At 40.2% G+C, this 23,357-nt stretch overlaps 1 protein-coding gene across 1 annotated transcript in view; it reads left to right on the forward strand.

The window, feature by feature from the left end:
- The window catches only part of LOC129766412 (peroxidase), a 69,604-nt gene extending 56,943 nt beyond the window's left edge, over nucleotides 1-12,661 (forward strand). The window contains exons 2-6 of the mRNA XM_055766943.1: nucleotides 9,697-9,872; nucleotides 9,937-10,313; nucleotides 10,375-11,125; nucleotides 11,188-11,515; nucleotides 11,583-12,661. Coding sequence (XP_055622918.1) covers nucleotides 9,697-9,872; nucleotides 9,937-10,313; nucleotides 10,375-11,125; nucleotides 11,188-11,515; nucleotides 11,583-12,002 — 2,052 coding nt within the window. The 3' untranslated portion in view covers nucleotides 12,003-12,661. The remainder of the gene's footprint in view (nucleotides 1-9,696; nucleotides 9,873-9,936; nucleotides 10,314-10,374; nucleotides 11,126-11,187; nucleotides 11,516-11,582) is intronic.
- The last annotated feature ends 10,696 nt before the right edge of the window (nucleotides 12,662-23,357 follow it).

Below are 23,357 nucleotides of genomic sequence, written 5' to 3' on the forward strand. Positions count from 1 at the left end.
TACGAAAAATTGACAGTGAAGCATGGCCAACGTCATCTATACACTCTTATCTGATTATAAGCGAAAGCTGAATATATAATTCCTAAAAATTAAATTTCGACAGCGTTTTTTCCGTGATGCAATTTGATGTGACACACCCTTTAGGTCGACCTGACCGTAGGGTGAACAAAACACATTAGGTTCCCAGAAACATGGTTTCATCTGGTACACCTTGACACGAATCCTTCATATCCATCGGAATAAGAGCTTTTTTTGCAAAGAAACATTTCATCTGGATATGACAAATAGAACTCACCCTGTTGTCTGCACATGTCCTCTTCTATCTGCACAATTGATCCTATAGCTACTGGGGTCGTGTCGGACCCAGCCGCCTCATTAGTCCTACTCAAACCGTTTGAGGCTCCATATCTGTCATCGATCAAATCGCTGAGATAAAAACCATTCATTAGCACAAACTCAGTCACTTTTGATGCCATCGTTCAGAAGCATATTCTCACAATAAATAACCGACATGTGCCCTTCTCGACCGGTGTGGCTCGCGTATGCCCCCTGGGATGGCGTTCGCAGCTTCTCTGTGTCGTTTAAACGCCCGACAAAATATCGAGTTGAATGATCAAGATTATAATCGCAAATTACTCTTAAATAGTTCTCGTATCCGCCTGTTCTACCTACCCTCTGGTCTGATAGATTTCACACGTGCTCGTAAGCAGTAGTTTTCTATTCAGTTAGGCTAAGGGTGGGCAATTTGATCGGAATTAGCCGGTTATTTGTGGATGGAAATTGTTACAAGTGCAAGCCGTTATAATTGCGCAAAACTCATCTTAACGATTGCAATAATAAAACAATTGTGCAAAATTCCAATAACTTTATAATTGTGCAACAATCCATCGTCTACAACTGCGATGATGTGACTCTATTAACGGTTCCACCCACACTTCATCCTATCAGTTCAAAAGTCCAGTAACATTGAACTAGGCACAACCTTACCGCCAATAACCGTTGCATGATTCCGTGCTGCGCTAATAAACTGAATAATTCTCTCTCTATTTGGCGTCCTTCGCGTAACAACGCCCCTCTGTCCACCCTCTGGCGCGAATGAAAACAAGCTTCCATCTGCGCTTGCTCGCGGCTTTTCCCTCCTGTCCTCTTGTTGGAAGCCTGGGCGATGACGCACCTCATCGGCTCCACAATCACAGGGACTTGAACGCGCCAAGAGTAACCCGGCGAACGTTTCCAGGGAGGAAACAGAAAACAAAACAAAATCTGGACCTCTTTTATCCGCACCCAAGTCACCCTCTCCGGAACGGAGCACGAACAAGAATGCTCTTCCACACTGCGTTGTAAATTACGGCAAGGTCGTCCCGTCGGAAGGTGTTATAGCGTAACGTGGGGCTGCGGGTCTATTTTTGCACAAACCTCGGAGATCGAAGTTGCAGTCGTTGCAGAGAGCAAGTCGTGATCGTAATCGCACTCGCGCATAAATTCTCCTGCTTGCTCGTTTTCAATTTTTTTTTGTCGCAGGTCCCTTGCGACATCGAGCCAGAATTCGTTTGGAGACAGCGTGTCGCAACATGTTGCTTTGAACTCGAGTGAAGCGAGTGAGCAGCCTACGGGTTAACGGGATCTGCACGATGTGAAGGTCTACTAAGGAAGCGGCAGCCGTAGCAATGCCGCTATAGAAAGCGAATGTCGTTCGACGTGGGTAATTTGAAAGTTGCCCTGCTTGGACCAGTGGATCAGTCCAAATTTGGTGCGGTGGACTTCTTGCAAGAATTTGTGACCGAATGGTGATGGCAATGAGAGATCAAATCGCTTGCGGGGAATTGGGAATCACGATGATTACTGTCATCGTGGACGAGTTATTACACAACTACGTTTGGGATAATTGAGTGAGTTGGGTTCTCGCGCAGAGCAATCGGAATTAAGACAAACTGCTCCCAGGCGGTTTCTGTTTTTTTTCCGCACTATATTTCACGAATTTTCATCGAAATGTAAAATTTATTTGCCCTACAGACAATCAACAACCACGTGTTCTTGAATAACCGATCAACCCTCAGCAAATCACTCCTCTCGACCGTCTCGGTCGAAGCATGTTTATCTCGGTTCTGTCATCACAAGAGCACCACCGAGAACAATTATGCTTACAAACCAAGCTCAGTGTCTCACGAGTGTGGTGGCAGCAAAATAGCTGGTCCAACCAAAACCCGTAACCGGCTTGTGCACCCGGACAGAACTCGCGCTTTCCGCCTAGCACAAGGAACGAGTCATTCCAAGCTGGCATTCTGTTGCGGCTGCACCTGGAATTCCATTCCTGATCGAGTTTCACGAGCGATGATCGTGCCGCTTGCCACTACGGCAGCATTATGTAAGTCGAGCATAGCATCGGTGGTCTATGCATACACCGGAGCCCTAGCTCAACAGCGACAATAAGCGTCCATTATATTCTGAACTTAAAATTGCTTTATTATCGGAAGATCACGAGAATCGGTGCAGGTCGAGTACGAGACCGTAAATCTACATAACACGTTGATCCTGGCCAGCGGCAACTCCATTGACTGCGGTGTGATCTCCTTCCAGGGCTTACCAAACGGTTGTTGATTTGTTTGATCGTTTTGAATTAATTTATCTTTTCACAGTCCATAAACTACGTGTGGTTTTCCAAGTTAGGGATTATAGCTTGATTAAACAGCGCACTTACGTTAATAAGACGTTCAAACAATGGAATCGGCATCCACTCCCACGAGTGGTGGCACTTGCAGCGGCACATGATAATGCAACACGATCGACATGTGGTCGATTGCTGTCAATTTATTGAACTGAATAACGCGGAGACCGCAGTCTAGATCCTTGAGCGACCTCAACTACAAATGTGATCTATATAGTTGCGATTGTGCAAGGCTGTTGGGCATCGGGCATATGTTGTGTCAATAATGTGATCTTGATACCGTCATGTTCTAATACAATATTCAAATCCGTTTCGATTACACGAGACGCGGATTCATGCGCCGTAATTGGGGATGAAAGTGGTACTGACTGCTAGTCCGACAGAGCATGGGAAAATGTGAACGCTATTAATCGTAGTTATGGAAATTATCTTCTACTTGAGATATAGCGGTTCCGCAGATGTCAGACTTAATGGGCATACCTATTGGGTCAGAATTCATCGGAAAACTTATGATAAAGTATAAGAAATATTAAACACAGAACGATTTTGGTATCGTATTTGAACCTTCCGGAACAATTACTGTTTCATTCAGAATTTTACCACAACAACCCGATAAACTTTCAATTAGCGATTGAGCGGCTGCACTAAGTGTTTCAAGTACTATCTGATGATATCACTGGTTTGCAGTTAGTCAAAAATCTTCTCTAACCGATTGGTACGCTTCCATTGGGATATATCTCAGAATCTATCTGATTTAGGATAAAAAGTTATTAGAAGAAATTGTACTGTATTTATTGTGGTTTGAAGATACAATATTGCTTGTTCTCAATGGTTGTTTCACTTTGTTACAATATTGGCGATTTCCAATCCTCTCGAATGAAAATTTGAACTTTGGGGTTCATACGTTCCACCAACTTCTGCACAGTCTACTGATCACTGCAGTATCTGCAGTAAAAGCAGTATCTGTTTTTTTTCAGTTTCTGATCATTAAGTAGCATTTCTGGCAATTTTCCGCTCTTCTTTAGTTTAGCTTTGATGATACCCAAATACACTTCGAATTCTGGGTAGTTTGTCCGTTCATATTATTGGTTGAGTTTGAGCTCTTGAGCTTGGGTAGACTGCACACTCCGTAGTTTGCTCTTCGTGTTTAACTAGTCGTCGCCCAACGCGACGTTTTTGAGTTTCTTGCAGAGCCCAACAAGCGATAAATTATTAAATGACGATCAAACTTAGTTTGTAGATAACTTTTACATGATCTAGCAATGTTTGTCCGTACTATAAATTAATAAAAAGTATCGTATAAACAGTATAATATTATGGTTATGATTTTATTATTTTTCTTCATAACCAATAGTTACATTTAGGTGCCTATTCTATCAAAATCCTTCTAAAAATCCTACTCAATTTGAGCGAGGAAAGTGTCACCCATATCTGGGTGACGGGGCGTCGAAAGTGTTAACCTACACCAGCGAAATTGCACAATAAACACACCGAATGACGCTTGGGAGTAGCAAGTCATTCTCATTGTGCAAGTTACGGTGAATCGAGCTTCAAATAGACAATAACGACACCGGCCATGTCCTTACAGGCTGCAGGGAAAGGGAAGGAATGTTAGTATGATATTCGCCGCCCGAAGACCAGAATGGTCACCTCTATAGCGTGGTTCCCTAGGGAAGGGATAGTTAGTGGGGGAAGTAAGAATCAAGATTCACTGTGGTAGTGATATGATTAGGAGTTTATCCATTTCTTTCTTTGCATAATAACCATGGATAACAGCTATGACAACCATCCTCCTAAGGGATTTTCGACCCTTCTGCTCTAGTTCTCAATAGATTCAGGTTGTTTTACGGACATGCTACTATAGAAAACCGTCATTCGCAGGCGGAGTTGCTGTCCGTTCATATTGTTGGTTGTAATCAAACTCGGACTCTTCCGATCACCCCACAAGACCATCGCCTTACCGGCAAACTTTCACGCAAAAACAAGTTTATATTTCCTGGAACCAACTACGCGACCCCTGGCTACACAAAACTTCTGCCGCGGAAGCTGTTTGAAGTTCAATTTCACATATGATTTATCGTCCACAAAAATGCATCCGTTGAAATTGGTCAGCACCCAAAGCTTTCGGGTTTGCGTTTTTACCGTAATGTTTTGCTTTACGGTTCTGTTTGGTTTCCTAAAAGCCCGATACTTGTAGAAAACTTCCCGAATGCATATATTCCGAACTGTTTGTCAGCCACATCCACGTTCAAAAGTCGTGGATTCGCTTTGAAAGTCTTCATGCAATTCTAGTGTTGTTCCCACTGTACCGTTTTGACGTCTTGACTGAACGATTCAGGATGCAAACAAACGTTTCTTGAAATGTTTTAGCTGATGGTTTTGGCTATCTACAACTCCCTTACGATCCAATTCCATATCTTTTGAGCGAAATATTTTTTCGTTTTGTTTTTTGCATTGCAAGGCAATTTACGGGAGCATCAACTTTTGACGTAGGACCACGTATTTCAGTAAAGATGCTGAATCAGAAAACATTCACGTTTTCATGGAATAAAGTTGAATTCAATAACTTTTTTCATTACGAACGAATTTTAATGATTTGCATCCCAATCGAATCGTAAATTCTCTAAGATTTGCTTAACATGTTAACCATCGTAATTTCCCAATCCGTAAATGACTCAAATTAATTGAAAATCGGAAGTAATTCCATTTTCCTAAACATTTTTTCTCTGCATTTGTGTGCTACAACGAGTCGCAATATCCATATAGAGGAACCGCGGGTAAGACGGACAGTGGGGGTATAATGGACAGGTGGTTGATTTGTATAGTTGCATTATGAAATTCAAATTTCTGTTGATGGAAATACCTTCTACATGCTATTCTATAATTTTTTCTGCTTCGATATTAAGCATTTTGAGTGGTTCAATTGCAAAATTTGAAATGGACAGTCATAACCATAATCACATCCAATGCATGTTCTATTTCAGTTACTGGACACACAAACACTGAGAGAGAGCGAAATTATTTCTCTCACGAGCGATAAACTTCTACGCTTCATATATTATCATCCTGTCCATATTCCCCCCACTATATGTCCATTACACCCGCATCGATAAAAATGTTCTACTTTTCGGCTTGTTTTAATTTCAGTGAAAAACACAAAAAAACAATTTTTCATTAAACATTTGGTCAATTATTTCGAAAACCAGTATATTGAACTGTGAGAAACTGCATTTGAGTTTTGGAAAACATGAGTTTCCAAAGATATAATTGAAGTTCTTCTTAACATGTCCGTCTTACCCCCATTTCCCCTACCACTACCATTTTGAAACCGAAGACGAAGCGAAAGGGGGAATATTACAACATAAGCTCCACTCATTGACAGCTTATTGCGATGATCGAATAGTGTGAAATAAACCATTCTCCGATGGTTAATATAGCTCTGAGAGGCTCCAGCCAGCGGGCGGTTAACAATATTTCTTCTGATTTTTTTTATCCCTCTGTTTATTTTATTAGGCTCATTTAGCAATTCAGCTGTATCAGAGCCGAATTCATTCGTGTACATTTTTATTTCACGATAATTTGTTGTATATTACACAGTATCCATGTGGGCGTAAGAGTATTCCTAACTTATCGATACACATTTTTATCTATTAAACAGTAACTATTTAAACGTAAGAGTATTCCTATCTTATCGATATACATGTTGCCTTTTTCGGCGTAAGAATATTCCTATTGTTCGATTATTCACAGTTGGATCATACACAGCGGGACTGTTGATATTAGGCTTCCATTATTGTGTTATGTGACGCAGACTGAAACACTTCAATCCTGATACTAACTGTTCAAATCCGTTGCTCCGTTCTTGAGTTAAATCGTGAGGAACGGATACCAAATCATTTTTATTTATATAGATGCGTTGAAAATAGAGAAAATCGGTGCGGTCCGTGTTAGGATCCAATCCCATTGCGGTCTTCGCGTTTCTGGTGATCTTCAAGCCGAAGGCGTCTTTTGGAACAAATAAGGTTAACTTAATTCAGGAAATATTGAAACCAAGCCATTGAAAATACTGATGATGGCTGATGACTCTGGATGGCTCTAACTGGAATCTGTCGTTAAACGTAATATAGAGAACTACGACCTAAAGAAACCACAATATATGTACTTCGGTGATAAAGTTGTAAAAACAGAAGCTACTGAACTCATCGAGAGCAGAAAAAAACATAAATCTAAATAAAAATATACCCAATTAAATAATTTAGAATGAGGAAATTCTATCAGAGCCTGTCCGTATCTTAAGAAATTGGCTTCGAAGCATCTTTATGGTCATATTTCAAGCGTTGGCTGTTTTCCAAATTTTTGAATTGGAACCTTATTATGTTACATTTTAGTTCCAACCACTACATTTTTGTGTGTACCTGAGGTTTATTATGACAAAGCTACCCACGTAGCGCAAAGTACAGAAGCATGCCCTAGTTAATCTGTGAACTTTTAATATACCTCAATGAAGCATTGTATTTTACTACAGCTCTGGCTCTACGTGCATATCATCAAAATCATCGAATTCCTAATAACTATTTAAATCCATACTAAAGTCAATATTGTACTTCAAAATTGGACTTATAGATTTAATACAGATATCAATACAAATTCTCTGAGAAAAAACTGTGATAAAAAAAGTTTTTTTAGACCAAAAACACAGATTTTATCATGGCAACCTTGGACCCACACTAAACTATACATTTTCTAGGATTTCAGCTAAAACTCCATAATTATAATATAAAATAATATAAAATCATTATTAGAATCAATTTTCGAATAATTTATTTTACAGTATGTAAAAATATTCTATTTTATCGCATAGAATACATTCTGTTATATATATACCGGGAATTTGACCGATTTAATCCCGCCAAACATTTTTTAATTTGTTTATTAAGTTGGTATTACTGTCAGTGGTCTTGATATCTATTCGATCTGTCATTTAGTTTGTTTACAGCGTCTTCAAGAACAAGTTAACTTTTTTTTTGCTCGGCGTTTTTTCATATGAATAATTCTGTTGATCGAAGATATTTTGTGAAATTTTGTGTTGCAAACAAAATTTATTGTGCCGAAACGTTGAAAATTATTCAAAATACATTTGATGGCTCAACTATGTCAAAAACACTTGTGAACTGATGGTAAAAGGAATTCAAAGGCGCCCGAAAAGAGATGAACATTTTTTGGGACGTCAAGGATGTCCATCCTGAAGGGGTGGATAAAAACATCGACAAAATAGAAGGAATGGTGCGCTGAAATCGTCATTTAAGTTTGAAAGAGCTAGCCCCTGAATGAAATATTCCTCACGAGACCGTTCGTCATATTTTGATTGATGTTTTGGGCATGAGAAAAGCACGACTATTGCCGACTATTGTTTAATTTTCTTCGCAATCGAGTGGCTGAAGGCATTCTGGTACAATTAAATTATGGTACAAAAAATCCCACGTTCATCCAACGCATAATTACTGGCGACGAGACACGGGTGTACTTTTTCCTATTTCCGAAACTCAAATTACCATTTCGTGGGGCCTGTTTTGCGAATTCGCTGCGTGAACTGAAGGCAATTTCTGAATACAGCTACAAAAAGTGTTTCGATGACTGGATTCGTTCGTTAGAATTCGTTTAAAGAAGATAATATAAATTCAGATTATAAATGAAGCATTTTCTTCAAAAACACAAATTCTCGGTATATATTTGACAGGATGTACTATGAATAAATAGTTCTAAAAAGGTAAAAAAAAGAATCATATTCACACATTCAATATAATTTCGGTATTTCTTCAGAATGTATATATTTCATATAAAAGATGAAGTTCTATGGCTATCGTTTCATGCATAAAACAAATTTTCGGAAAATGTAGCAACTCTTCTTTCAATGTCAATAGGAACAGGATTGCCAAATTGACTTCAACCTATAGTTGAATTCGATGAAACCAACTAAATTTCATCATAACACTTCAATTGAATTAGAACTGCCAAACAATTGACTCGGATAATTTCGGAACACTTTGGAACGATAAAACAAACGCCAATTGAATCTATTGAACAATTGGTGGCATTTTTGATTTACCAACAGTGTCACCAACGCTGGTGTTCGGAAGCTTCAAAGCGCCTGATGCAGACACTGAATAAACATGAACAAAACTGTATCAATTGCAAAAAGTGGCACCTCTCGTGCCACTCGCCAACCCTGGTGCCGTAAATGAATTATGAATCAAAACACAAACTTCAATGGTACTCGGCACCGCCAAGCGCCAAGATGCCTAAACGTAAACGGTAGCGGAGCTAAAGCGCGCCGATTCCAAAGGGTGCTGCTGCTAGACACACAACTCCGAGGGGAGCTATTGCAGATGTATGCCCGCATACACTCCCGCAGTCCTCTCGTGCATCATTCCATTCAATGATCTGCAATGTCTACCGTAAACATACCGTACCGGCGATCTACTCGAGGTTCGTCGGGGACCATATGGGGAGAATTTCAACAACAGACAAGAGTTGAAGAATGATTTGTGCCCCTTGGAGTGTAAGCTTTCGGCATAAATTTATTCACTTGCATTGGCGATGAGTTACAACGCTTAAACGTGAACATTGTACAGGCTCGAGCGTGGTGATCTTGACTGCAGCGATTTCCACGGGTCAACAAGAAGGGTTGCCGAACGTTTTATTTTTCCCATTCAAATATCCACATTCTAGCAGTGGCAACTCGGTCGGGCATAATTAAAGTTCAACCGTGATTCGAATAGAAAACTTAGATTGTGCATGTTGCTTTTTTAGTCGCCATAGAATAACATGTAGGGGGAAAAAATTACGATTGAGGCTGCGAGGTGAAACGAGAATGTGCCTTTTCCCTTGTTTATTCTACGGCTACGAACGATTGAATTATAAACTAACGAAAAAAAAACAGAAGTCACGAATTTTGATGCTAATAGTAATTAGATCACTTTGAAAATGCTGTTTAAAGTCTAACGTCTTTCTCTTTTTATTCTCCATTCCAGATGATGCTGTTTGTTGTAGCATCAACATTGCTTGCGCTTGCGCGAACAGACGCAATCAACGTCGCCACTTCGTACAGTTCGTTCCACCACGAGCAGCATCCACATGCCCAGCTTCATCAGAAACCTTCCGTGTTTGCCTCATCGGAACACGTCGTCCATAGCATCCCACAATACGCGTAAGCATAGTTAAAATTAGTGCACTCTTACTTGCTCCAAACTCTCTATTATTTCATTCCGTAGCCCACTGATTGCTCCAAAGTCCAAGTACACGGTCCCATTCTTGAGCGCCTACAACCAGGCCACCCAGTGCCCAGCTCCACCAGTCTGCACTAAGTCACGCTACCGTACCCTCGATGGCTCCTGCAACAATCTGCAAAACCCAGCCTGGGGTACACCTAACCGCCCATACGGTCGTCTGCTCACTCCAAAGTACGGAGATGGCGTCTCTAGCCCAACCACTTCCGTCACTGGACAGGATCTGCCAAACTCCCGACTGGTTTCGCTGGTTGTTTTCGGCGAAGAGGATGTCCCAGATCCACAGTTCACTCTGGCTAACATGCAGTGGGGACAGATTATGACGCACGACATGAGTCTGCAAGCTGGTGGTACTCAGTCCAGTAAGTATACCCGACGACCTCATCTCGAAAAATTCGTCTACATACCACCAAAATCTTACAGAGAAACACGCTACCCAATGTTGTACCGACGATGGAAAACTGATCGACAAGGCCACCGCTCACAAGACCTGTTACCCAATGTTGGTGCCAGAGCATGATCCAGCCCACTCTCAAACCGGAACCGAGTGTGTGAACTTCGTTCGTACACTGACCACCCGCGATGATCCATGCTCGCAAACTCATCCCAGCCAGCCAGCTGAACAGCTCACTACAGTCACCTCGTGGTTAGATTTGTCTCTTGTGTACGGAAACTCCGACCAACAGAACGCTGGAATCCGTGCCTTCACCGGTGGACGTATGGCAACCGTTGAACGTAACGGCTACGAGTGGCCACCAAACAATCCAAATTCCACCACCGAATGCGATCTGGTTTCTCGCGATGAAATTTGCTACCTTGCTGGCGATAGCCGTGTAAATCAGAACCCAGGTCTTACCATCCTGCAGATTATCCTCCTCCGCGAGCACAACCGCATTGCCGATCAGCTCCAAAAGTACAACCCACACTGGGACGATGAACTGCTGTTCCAAGAAGCTCGTCGCATCAACACCGCTCAGTATCAGCACATCAACTACTACGAATGGCTTCCAATCTTCCTTGGCAAAGAAAACATGCTCAAGAACCGTCTGATCTACAACGTCAAGGGAGGAGACTACATCAACGACTACGACCCATCCCAGGATCCCTCTGTGCTGAACTCTCACGCTACCGCTGCTTTCCGTTACTTCCACTCCCAGATTGAAGGCCGTCTGGAGTAAGACAACCACGATTATCTCTATTTGTTTCAATTTATCTAACAACGCATCCCACCCGCAGTCTCGTCTCCGAAGTTCGCAAGCCCACTGGATCGCTCCGCCTCAGCGACTGGTTCAACCGTCCGTCGATCATCGAAGCCGGTGACAACTACGATTTCCTGACCCGTGGTCTCGCTACCCAGCCCGAGGAGCTTACCGACATCAACTTCGACGCCGAGATCAAACACTTCCTGTTCCGTCGTGGACGTCCATTCGGTGGTGATCTGCGTGCCTTCGACATCCAACGTAACCGTGACCATGGTCTGGCCGGATACAATGACTACCGCGAGTTCTGTGGATTCAAGCGTGCCAACACATGGGAGGACTTCCTGGATCTTATCTCGGCTCAGGTAATTTTGTTTTTTTTCCTTCTTATGAGATCCATACATCCAACATCCAGCTCATTATTCCCTCCAGGACGTCTCCAAACTGCAATCGCTATACCTGAGCATCGACGATGTGGACGTAACCGTTGGAGCTTCCCTGGAAGCCCACGTAAACGGTGCCCTGGCTGGGCCAACCTTCCTGTGCATCTTGACCGAGCAGTTCTACCGCACCCGTGTTGCCGATCGGTACTTCTTCGAGCGTGGCGACAAGGACATTGCCTTCACCCGCGAACAGCTGGCTGAAATTCGCAAGGCAAGCATGGCTCGTCTGTTCTGCGACAACGGAAACCACGTAGCCTCGATGCAGCCAAAGGCCTTCTGGAGACCATCCGCCAACAACCAGGTCGTACCATGCTCGCAGATCCCAGAGGTCGACCTGAGTCTGTGGAAAGATTTGTCGTACGACGACAACCTGCACTCGTTCCACTATTACCACAACTATAAGAAATAAGCTTAGAACTGAAGCCAGTCAGCGTATCGTAACTCAGTAGTTTATTCCTACCCCACATACTGCCGGAATACTGATTCCTCCGGGGTCAACCAACCATACTTTTTGTTCAAAATTGACGCATTTCCATTTTTTGTTTGTATTTGGCTTGAACAACTCTGTGTGATATTGTATTTGCTTTTTTTATGTCTTTATTTTTGTGGACACGTGTTTGGAATATTTTGCTATGAAAAAAAAACTCTCGAAACAATTCCCAACTGCAAACGAATTGGTTTCTGCCGATCAGCACAGCGAGAAAAAAAACTTCACCCACGTATTTAGATTATTGTTTGCCATAATGTTGTGAGTGTAATAATTGTTAAATTGAACAAAACAAAAGCAAAAGATACAAAACAAAAACGAAACAGGACCTTAAGAACAACAGAGGCAATCGAAACAAAAGAAGTTTTAAAAAAAAAAGTAAGATAACGAAAAACCTGTGAGGTGTACGTGTAGGATAACACATCCCTTATATGGACAGTTGAAATTCACCAGTTCATCATAAATATACACATTTTCCATTATCGTCGTTAATAGTAATAGTGCTACGTTTTGTATAGACTTATTTATTGTATAGTGAAATCGTGCGTACTCAAGTGTAACGTATCATTTGTTGTGAATAAAAACCATAATTAAGAATTTTCTCAATTTTCTGATTTGTGACAAGGAAAGCACTGGGAAAATCCATTATTCCTATCGTATGCGTGATAAAGTTTGCACCATCGTACAAATACGGTTCCCATTTCCCGTTTTCTGTACAGTGGCGTAGCGGATGTCTTGGATGTCTTGGATGTCACTCCCTCCATTCAAACTTTGTTTTCAAGTATTTTGGCGTAGCCTAGGTCCGAGTTCCAGCCTAACTATTGTCAAAATGTTTTTTTTATTTATTTACTATTCAACTTAAACATATTTTCGGCGTCAGTGAGATATGACTGATTCCGTACCGAAAGTGATTATAACATTCTAATTCAACTGCTTGTGTATCATGAATTCCTAATCGAAGCAGAGTTCACTCGTTTTCGTTTGTGTCTCGTTTCGTAGCATGTAACAACAAACGAATGTCACTGGGGGAATGATTCCTGCGAGATCATATTTGAACAAACGAAAGTGAGCTATTCACCTGTGAAGACACCGCATGCTGTCAAAAGAAAAATCTCTGTAAAATTAACAAAAGCGCTTATTCTAACACTTGTCAACTGGTCAGCTAATTTCCGGCCGGAAAAGGTAGAGAAGGAGGAGAGAGAAGAACAGATTTAAATGAAGAGAGATTTTGAAAAGAAAGAGGGAGTCGAAAAGTGATACAGATGATGATCAACTCCTTCTTGGCTCACGGACGGTCGAAGAAATCGGATCGATCAAGATTTGAAGAAAAAATTACTTGCAAGTTGAAAGTGGAAGTGCGAGAGAAAATAGGGGCTGGAAAGTCGCAGCTCCTAGGAACCGCCCACAATGAGTAACATCCGCCCTCCTCGCAGATATCCGCCGATGGAGGTACCTCGAAAAAGGGCCGGTGGGCAACAAGCCCCAAACGACATCGTTAACCCACACGCGTTAGGGTGGGTCGATCGGAAGTTTTGGAGGTAGCAGTGCGGTGAAAACCGGGCTGAACCGATGAGATCGACCACCGTGCGTGCGTAACCCAAGAAACCACAAACCATCCTCTCTCTCTCTTCTCCGTATCCGACAACTTACCTGCGTTCCAGCAGCTCCTGTTCTGCCGCATCGTTGACCTAACCTGAAAAAAAAAAAAATATATATATATATATATATATAATACTTACCATTCTTTTCTTATTATACACAAATCCTATGACATAGTATTTCTACCTTCTACCGCTTAAGCCGTGCTTCGTGTTTCTGGTGAAGTGCCGAACCTGAGGTAACAATAGCCTCTGAGCTAGCCGCTACTTACAACACTAGTTCCATCCTGAAAATTGATGGACTAGCACCAGGGCCCTGGCATCCCTACTCCAACCAACACAAATTAAATTAAGCGTAGGCAACATATAAAGGACTCAAGCTGTCAATTCAGTCGAGCTGTGAAGTTTGAAATTTGTTTCGCAATGCGAGTGTTGCTTGGGGTGATTTTTCAAACTCAAACTCAGTTTCAAACTCACTATATGGTTTGAAAGCGTTTCTTGAAAGTCTCATTATTCCGATATTATTCCGTATATTCCGATGAAAACGATCAATTTACTCCAACATTCTCACCCTATGGCTTTCGACTAGACTATTCCTGTTAATCAATAAGAAAAAATACCAGTGCATTATGTCTGTCACACCCTTATCCAGAGTTAATCCTTTAGTTTGCAAATTTTTCTGCTTTAGATCTTCTTCACGTACTACATCATACCAGAAGTATAGATGATACAGGATTCTGAAATCAAAAACTGCTGGTAGAAAGGACTGAGAACTTGATCTAGTAATCGAGCTCTCAGCAGGATCGCATAAAACATTGGCTCTGATCAACCCATCGTAGTTCGTGTAAAAGTTTCACAACATTATAATAAGCACACCATCGGTAGATTCAGATTCATTCTCAAATAGGGTAAATGATCTTGGTTTATCCGATTTAGGGTGTTTTCACACTACTAGTAAGTGCAAATCGATTTTTCTTCATGAACCCACATATATATTCGATACGAGTTTGGGTTTGTTGAAAAGCCCCAATTCTCTAGTTGCAAATACTACCATAAGGCGTTGAAATTATTGAAATTTTTATGTTTTTTCACGATTTTCCTTAATGAGAAATTATGAATATGGTTTGTCCACCTCTGATCATGGTGGGCAAACAAAAAATAATCATAGTTTGTCCGGTTTTAGAAATCACCATTTTTGAATGAAAAAATTCGAACTTTCAAATAGATGTTGCATTTATCATTGTTTGAGTTTACTGTCATCATATTGATCCATTCATAATTTAGGCTTTCTTCAGAATATTGCCTTTTCTTGTGCATTCTAAAAGTGTTCACCTTAACACTCTCAACACAGAGAAACTTTATTTCTGCTATGAGCGAAGGACACCATAAATAAACTGCAGCGCGCCGAGCGGTTGTCATATAAATCATGTGGACGAAACAACATTAGTGAATTGGACAACTCATGTGGTCATCGAAATGCGTTATCTTAATGGTTTAACAGTTCGGCTGATAAGTTCATAAGGTTGACGTCTAGATTTTTTTTCTGTCTGTATTATAGTGGTTTTTTAACACGTTAGGCTGGTTCGTCACTTTTACCTTCCATTTTTGGAAGACTGTCGGGAGTGAGAATTGAACTCGTGACCTTTAGCGTGAGAGGCATGAATGTTACCACTACACCAGATCGCCTCCACTGACGTTTAGATGGCACCTCTTGCAAACATCTACTTGACTATCACAAAGCACTGCTTTTCAATGGATACGTGTCAAAATTTGACAGCAATCGGTCGATTGGTTCGTGAGTTACAGCATTGAGAGTGAAGCAACTTTTGTTATTGTTATATTGTTGTTATTGTGAAAAAATGGAAAAAATTGAATTCCGTGTGTAATTGCATGAATTGGGCTTCGAATTGCTTCCGCATCCATCGTATTCTCCAGATCTGGTCCCCAGCGATTATTTTCTGTTCACAGACCTGTAGAGAATGCTCGCTGGCAAGAAAATTTAAGACCGATGATGAAGTGATTAGCGAAACTCAATTCCATTTCGTTTCTGCAGCTGAACCAAACGGAGCATTTAGCGAAAATCGAGCTATCGATGATAATTCGATACCGATGGGTGCCATTGACTATCGATAGTAAATAAAATTCGAAATGTATAATGGTGTAGTGGATATTTCACCTCATCAAAGAAATCACATTGATAAAAGAAGCGTTACAAAATCATTTGTTAACGAATGCCGCGATCGATCGACGATTCTAATTTGCGCTGGGTATTTTCTAGGAGGAATCAATTCCTCCTTAGAGCATTCATAATTAATAAGTTTTTAATTTTTTTCAGAAGCAACTTTAAACAAATGATCAGTAAACCAATGGTAGTCCTACGTAAACTTCGCGTGAATATCATTTGGACAGAAGGAGACTGCAACAAACCACGAAAGCGCGTACTCTGCACTACCGAAAACGAAAATGATCTCTTAGTGTAAACTGACCAGACGGTGTTACGCGGAACAGTCCCACATTTCAACAAAATGTCCCGCGTAAGATTTCGTCATGCGAAACGTCCGGCATTTGGCAAAAGAAGTGAAAATGTCCCGCGATAAGCCGTGTTAAATAAGCTGGAAGAACTAGTATATGCTGGACAGGAAGAGGCCGGGTTGTGCGATGAAGTGTCGCAAATGAAGTGCCGAGCGGCCTAACGGAAGTTGGCCGGAACCTCAACCATGGCCGATGAAAAAATATATATCGGCGTGTTTTTTAACCTTTTCGTTGCTTTGGTGATCAGCTGTATCTCCGTTTTGGCCATTCGCTCAAAAGTTTCCTATCGGTCACAGCTGGGGGATGTTGGGAGGGTTGATGGTGTTCGCTACAATGTTTATCTCCAGCCGATCCATCCTCCAGTGATTTTAAGGCATTTTAAGGCAAAGATGAGTGAAGCCGAGCGTTGTCCTGGTGGAAAACAACACCATTCCTATTGATCATTTCTGGCCGCTTCTGGTCAATCGCCTGCTTCAAACGGTCAAGCTGCTCACAGTAGAGAACCGAGTTGAGGGTCTGGCCATAATTGAGCAGCTTATAGTGGATAATTCCCTTCCAATCCCACCAAACACACAGTAAAACCTTCCTGGCCGTCAATCCGGGCTTGGCGATGGTTTGGGCCGGCTCACCGCGCTTCGAGCACGACTTTTTTCGCTTTAGGTTGTCGTACGTGATCCACTTTTCTTCACCAGTCACCATCTTCTTCAAAAATGGGTCGAGTTCGTTCCGTTTCAGCAGTACATCGCAGGCGTTGATTCGGTCTAAAAGATTTTTTTGCGTCAACTCGTGTGGCACCCATATATCCAGCTTTTTTTGAAATTCAATCTTCTGGAAATGGTTCCAAACGGTTTTATGGTCTATACCCAGTTCCTCATCGTTACAGTATCGGGTCCATAAACTACACGAATTTTGCAGCCTTCGTTGCAGTTTTACCTCGCAGGTAGTAAAAACGTAAAATATGGCTAATTTCTTGCTTGGTGGACTCCATATTTGACGCGCTATAACTTGAGACTGAAAAGGATAATCACAACACTGACCGTTGTAGCACAGATTGTCGTCTTTAAATAGCCGTATAGTATGACCCGATGCGATAAGTACAACACAAGATATGTTTAAGTGTTGCCATATATTGACAATATACGACATTTGTTTTTCCCCAACCCAATATAAGCTACTCCTTCTGGATGATTGCCTGCTGCTCAGACACGGCCGGTCTCGTCTGACGCTTCCGCATAGAAATGTCCATTTTGGCCAGATTCTTCTTCACCGTTTGGTCTCTAGACGTCTTAAGAAGCGGCAGGCAGAGGATGTTGTAAATACCAGATCGGCTATATCTGGCGGACTCAAAGTACCTCAGGATGTCTAACTCCTTCGCTGTGTGGTGGACCTGGCAGTTTGAAAAAATCATCAAGTTGCTTGACAGTGCTGCTGCTGTGAATCTACAGCCTTGAATCATTTTCATTGTAGGCTTAATAAACGTAAGATTTAAGGAAAATTTGTTCCATTAAATTTTCTTTTATAGTTTTGTTCCATCGTGATCCGGAATTAGTACATTTTTAATGCATACGTTAACACTAAAATTGATGAAAAATGAATTGGAATTTTTAGAGCATTCCATTCGGTAATTTGAAGGAAATGGTAGAACTTAAATCGTGCTTGCCAGGCTTAAATCATCTGACTGAGCGAGTGGTTTTTTCAGGATCAAGCATAAACAAAATCTAAACCACCGAAAAATCACAAGTAAATGCCGATACTTAGAAAGAAATAGTATAGATTAAGTTTAATTGCAAGGACATATGTTAAGAGTTTCGCGAATAAATGAGACTCGCTAAACTATGGCTTATCCCAGCAAACATTAAATCGTATAATTTTGCACGTGCCAAGTCTTACAAGAAATCCGAATATATCATAATCGTATATAATATCAATCAAAGTATGTATCTTGTATATTTGAAATCGTATAAAATGTAAATACTCGATTTTATATACCATTATCAAATTAAGTCGCAATTCGGTATAATGAACATCAATTTTATGATGTACATTATCGTAAAATATATTTAATCCGCATCATATGCGTATATTACGCTGATGCAGTTTGTGTGTCGTAGAAGCGTATAATTTTAATCGATTTAGTACTGTAGTAAATCGTGTTGCATGCTGAAGAAAATCATGAAACAGTAAATCATATTAGATCCTAATAAAGAACATATTACATCATATTGAAATGTCAATGATAGGCTGATGCACTCGAAAGTTTTAACCGCTGTTGAATCAAATTTCAGATGACCGCGCGAGATAGCTGGTGGATGATAATCCAGATGACCGGAGTTCGAACCCGCATTGGAGCAGTTTTCACCAAACATCAATCTGTGCCATTTTAAACATTCATATTCCACTCCCAACACGAGTCAATCAAACAATTATTATTTCTACAAACATAAATACTCATATATAAAAATGGCGATTCGTGAGGCTATAATAAATATTTCACGAAAATATTTTGCTTGTTTTTTTTCTATGTCTGTAATAAATCGTATATGAGTGTGACGTATTTGGTGCTTTGACAATTCATGAATATATTCATATAAGATCGCAATTCAATTCCAACATAATCGCTATTATAGCCGGTCAAAGTTGCATATTCATTCAAAAAAATTCGGTAAGCATTTGCCATGTATGTATATGGCCTCTCCACTATTACATGCATATGCCAGTTAGGCGCATTATATGCCAACCAAATTTTAGGGCATATGATGTTATATATACGCTTGTTATGCAATTTAATGTTTGCTGGGATGTTCACATAACGTATATACATAAGTTTTTTTTTGTGTCCCGCGTTAAGCCTCTGACCATCTGGTCACTTTATCTTAGTGAGAAGCGCATTTCTTTCTCTTCTTCAAAACAGCACTGGCAAAGTGATGACTTTTGAATTCCAGTGCTTTTCGCTTGGCCAGGTCTATGTTGTATGTCGCGTGTTGAAAATTCGTAACGTAAAAATTACTTTTTTTAAAATCTCATTTCAAAACAATTTTCAAAATTTCATAATAAATATTCATTCGTCCCGAAAATGCATTATTAGTCTCGCTTTTAGGAATTTATTATTTATTCAATATTCTTAAAAGTTGGAGCATGTTTTTATCTGCTAAATCGATCGTAGAATTGTATACAGATCAGAGATGCCAGGCTTGAAGACATGTCTTCATTTTGAAGACACTTGACTTACTGTGAAGACATTTATTTTGTGAAGACATTTTGAAGATAATATGAAATACGTGAAGACATTTCAGTATGATAGCGCATGTGAAGTTTTGGGAGATATTATTTCCTTGAAATTTTAACTATTGGCCGAAAATATCATCAAAAGAAGTAAGGCTTTTGTTTCAGTGGCATTCGCTCACTTTTTTATCAGTGTCAGTGTACATTTGTTCTTTGTAATCAACGGAACCTTTTGTCACTCGCATTTTATAAACTTTTCTAAGCAGAAAATCCACAAAGCGTCTTTTACTTCAAATTCTGGAGAACTTCAAGCGGTCTGAATACATATTGTCTATAGAAGACATCAGTTCATGTGCACTCGAGAATTCAAATGATTATGGCATTGTATTTTTACTATTTTGGGCATATAACATACAAGATCTTTCTAACGACCAATTCAATAAATAAATAGATTTTGCGATTACATATCGTTCCAATAATTAGTTTCATGAATATGGTTTGAGTTACAACCAAAACTTTAAAGCTGAAATAAACAAATTGGGTTATCACAGTTCCGTTTTTGTGGCAGAACTGGGGCGAGATTCACTCAATCAACGGTGTATCAAGCCAATTATCATTTATAAACTAATAAAATTTATTTTGCAGTTGCGGAATATATCCTTTGTTCACAATTATTCCCAACAAACATTAAATGCGCCTAACTGGCATATGCAGGCAAAAGTGGCAAATGCTTACCGAATTTGTTTGGATGAATATGCAACTTTGACCGACTATAATAGCGATTATGTTGGAATTGAATTGCGATCTAATATGAATATATTCATGAATTGTCAAAGCACCAAATACGACTTTTGCCATACTTATATACGATTTATTACAGACATAGAAAAAACAAATGGCGCAAAATATTTTCGTGAAATGTTTATTACAACCTCACGAACCGCCATTTTTATATATGAGTATTTATGTTCGTAGAAATAATAATTGTTTGATTGACTCGTGTTGGGAGTGGAATATGAATGTTAAAAATGCCACAGATTGATGTTTGGTGAAAACTGCTCCGATGTGGGTTCGAACTCCAGTCGTCTGGATTATCATCCACCAGCTATCTCGCGCGGCTATCTGAAATTTAATTCAACAGCGGTTGAAACTTTCGAGTGCATCAGCATTTCAATGACATTTCAATATGATGTAATATGTTCTTTATTAGGATTTAATACGATTTACTGTTTCATGATTTTCTTCAGCATGCAACACGATTTACTAAAGTACTGAATCGATTTAAATTATACGCTTATACGACACACAAACTGCATCAGCGTAATATACGCATATGATGCGGATTAAATATATTTTACGACAATGTACATCATAAAATTGATGTTTATTATACCGAATTGCGACTTAATTTGATAATGGTATATAAAATCGAGCTTTTACATTTTATATATGCGATTATGATTTATTCGGATTTCTTGTAAGACTTGGAACGTGCAAAATTATACGATTTAATGTTTGCTGGGTTTAAATAAACTTCACAACTTCAAGGTAAGCTTAATGGAATACGCTATATAACAATTTCAATTAGAATAAACATTAAATAAGCTATCAAACTTTGTTAGAAAAATGGGTTATGAATTTTAGTTTCCTTTGATATGATTGTGAAGACATTTGTAGACATTTTTTCGTACCATGTGAAGACATTTAAAAAAATCACCTGACATCCCTGATACAGATTATCTCGCGAAACACTAATAGCGAATTCGTTTTTAAAACTGAGTCAGTGCCAAACTGACTCTGTAATAAAAAAACGTTTTCAGTTTCACGAATGCGGTGGTTTGTTGGTGTGCGTTATATAGTCTGATTTGTTTATATTTACGACGGCAAATGTACAGTGTCGACGTCTGGTGGTGATATTAGTGCTTGGGAGGTAAATTGTTCTCCATCAGATCAGAAGGGCTAAGTGCAGTGTAAACATATAAAAGTTTGAATGAAAATTTTTACTTAATATTGTTTGATTACCTAACACATGTAGTTCTGACACTCACTTAACCCTTTGTCGATGCATTTCCTGTTTGTTCCACAAATAATTACTATTATAATATAAAACCATCATTAGACACAGTTTTCGTTCAATATTCTGCGATATCGGAAAAAAAACTTTTATTTAATCACATAAAATAAATATTCGATACGTTATTTTCATTCATAATTTTGATTTTGAAATTTAAAGGGTGTGTCACATCAAATTGCATCACGGAAAAAACGCTGTAGAAAATTAATTTTTAGGAATTATATCTTCAGCTTTCGCTTATAATCAGATAAGAGTGTATAGATCACGTTGGCCATGCTTCACTGTCAATTTTTCGTAAATTTGGAAAAATGTCGTCGAACGAAAAAGAGCGTCGTGAATTAATCCTGTGCACTCATTTCGAGAATCCGGAGTTGTCACATCGGGACATCGGTGAGATGCTGGGAATCGCCCAATCCACGGTCAGCAGAGTACTAAAACGATACTTCGAGAACCTAACCATCGACCGGAAGGTGAAGAACGGCAAAAATGGATGCTCCGTCAGTGAAAAAGATCACAAGCGCGTAGTTAAGCAGTTTAGACGTGATCCGAGAAGTTCGGTCCGGGATGTCGCCAATAAGCTGAATTTGTCAAGTTCATTCGTCCAGCGGACCAAGCAGCGGGAGGGCCTGCGTACATACAAGGTTCAGAAGGCTCCTAACCGCGACGAAAGGCAAAACATGGTGAGGAAGACGCGAGCCCGGAAGCTGTACACCGAAATGCTGACGAAGCCGCATTGCCTGGTAATGGACGACGAAACCTACGTCAAAGTGGACTTTCGTCAGCTGCCGGGCCTGTTGTTCTTCTCCGCAAAGGACAAATTCATCGTTCCGGAGGAGATTCGCAAGCAGAAACTATCCAAGTTTGCCAAAAAGTACATGGTGTGGCAAGCGATCTGCTCTTGCGGAAAGCGAAGCGCCCCCTTCGTGATGACCGGCACGGTAAACGGGCAGGTTTACCTTAAGGAGTGCCTACAGAAGCGCTTACTACCACTATTGAAGCAGCACGAGGGCCCGACCATCTTCTGGCCGGATCTCGCTTCGTGCCACTATTCAAAGGACGTGTTGGAGTGGTACGAAGCCAACGGGGTCACCTTCATGCCAAAAGAAAATGAATCCGCCCAACGCGCCGGAGCTTCGCCCAATTGAGAAATATTGGGCGATTATGAAGCAGGCCCACCGGAAGAACCCAAAAGTTGTCAAATCGGAGGCGGACTTCAAGAGAAAATAGGTTTCTGTTCAAAAAAAACTACAACCTGACGTTGTACAGAACCATATGGACGGGGTAAAGAGGAAGGTGCGAGCATACGGGCTTGGCCTCGAAGTATGAATAAAAATAAAATGCCAAAATTCATTTAATAGTTTTTATTTTACTGTCTAAAATTTTCAAAAGGATCGGTCTACTGGGCGAATTTCTACAGCGTTTTTTCCGTGATGCAATTTGATGTGACACACCCCAGCAAACATTAAATCGCATAACAAGCGTATATATAACATCATATGCCCTAAAATTTGGTTGGCATATAATGCGCCTAACTGGCATATGCATGCAAAAGTGGAGGCCATATACATACATGGCAAATGCTTACCGAATTTGTTTGGATGAATATGCAACTTTGACCGGCTATAATAGCGACTTTTGCCATACTCATATACGATTTATTACAGGCATAGGAAAAAAACAAATGGCGCAAAATATTTTCGTGAAATGTTTATTATAGCCTCACGAATCGCCATTTTTTTATATGAGTATTTATGTTTGTAGAAATAATAATTGTTTGATTGACTTGTGTTGGGAGTGGAATATGAGTGTTTGAAATGGCACAGATTGATGTTTGGTGAAAACTGCTCCGAT

Source organism: Toxorhynchites rutilus, chromosome 2 (genome assembly GCF_029784135.1).
Source record: "Toxorhynchites rutilus septentrionalis strain SRP chromosome 2, ASM2978413v1, whole genome shotgun sequence".
NCBI classification, from domain to species: Eukaryota; Metazoa; Arthropoda; class Insecta; order Diptera; family Culicidae; genus Toxorhynchites; species Toxorhynchites rutilus.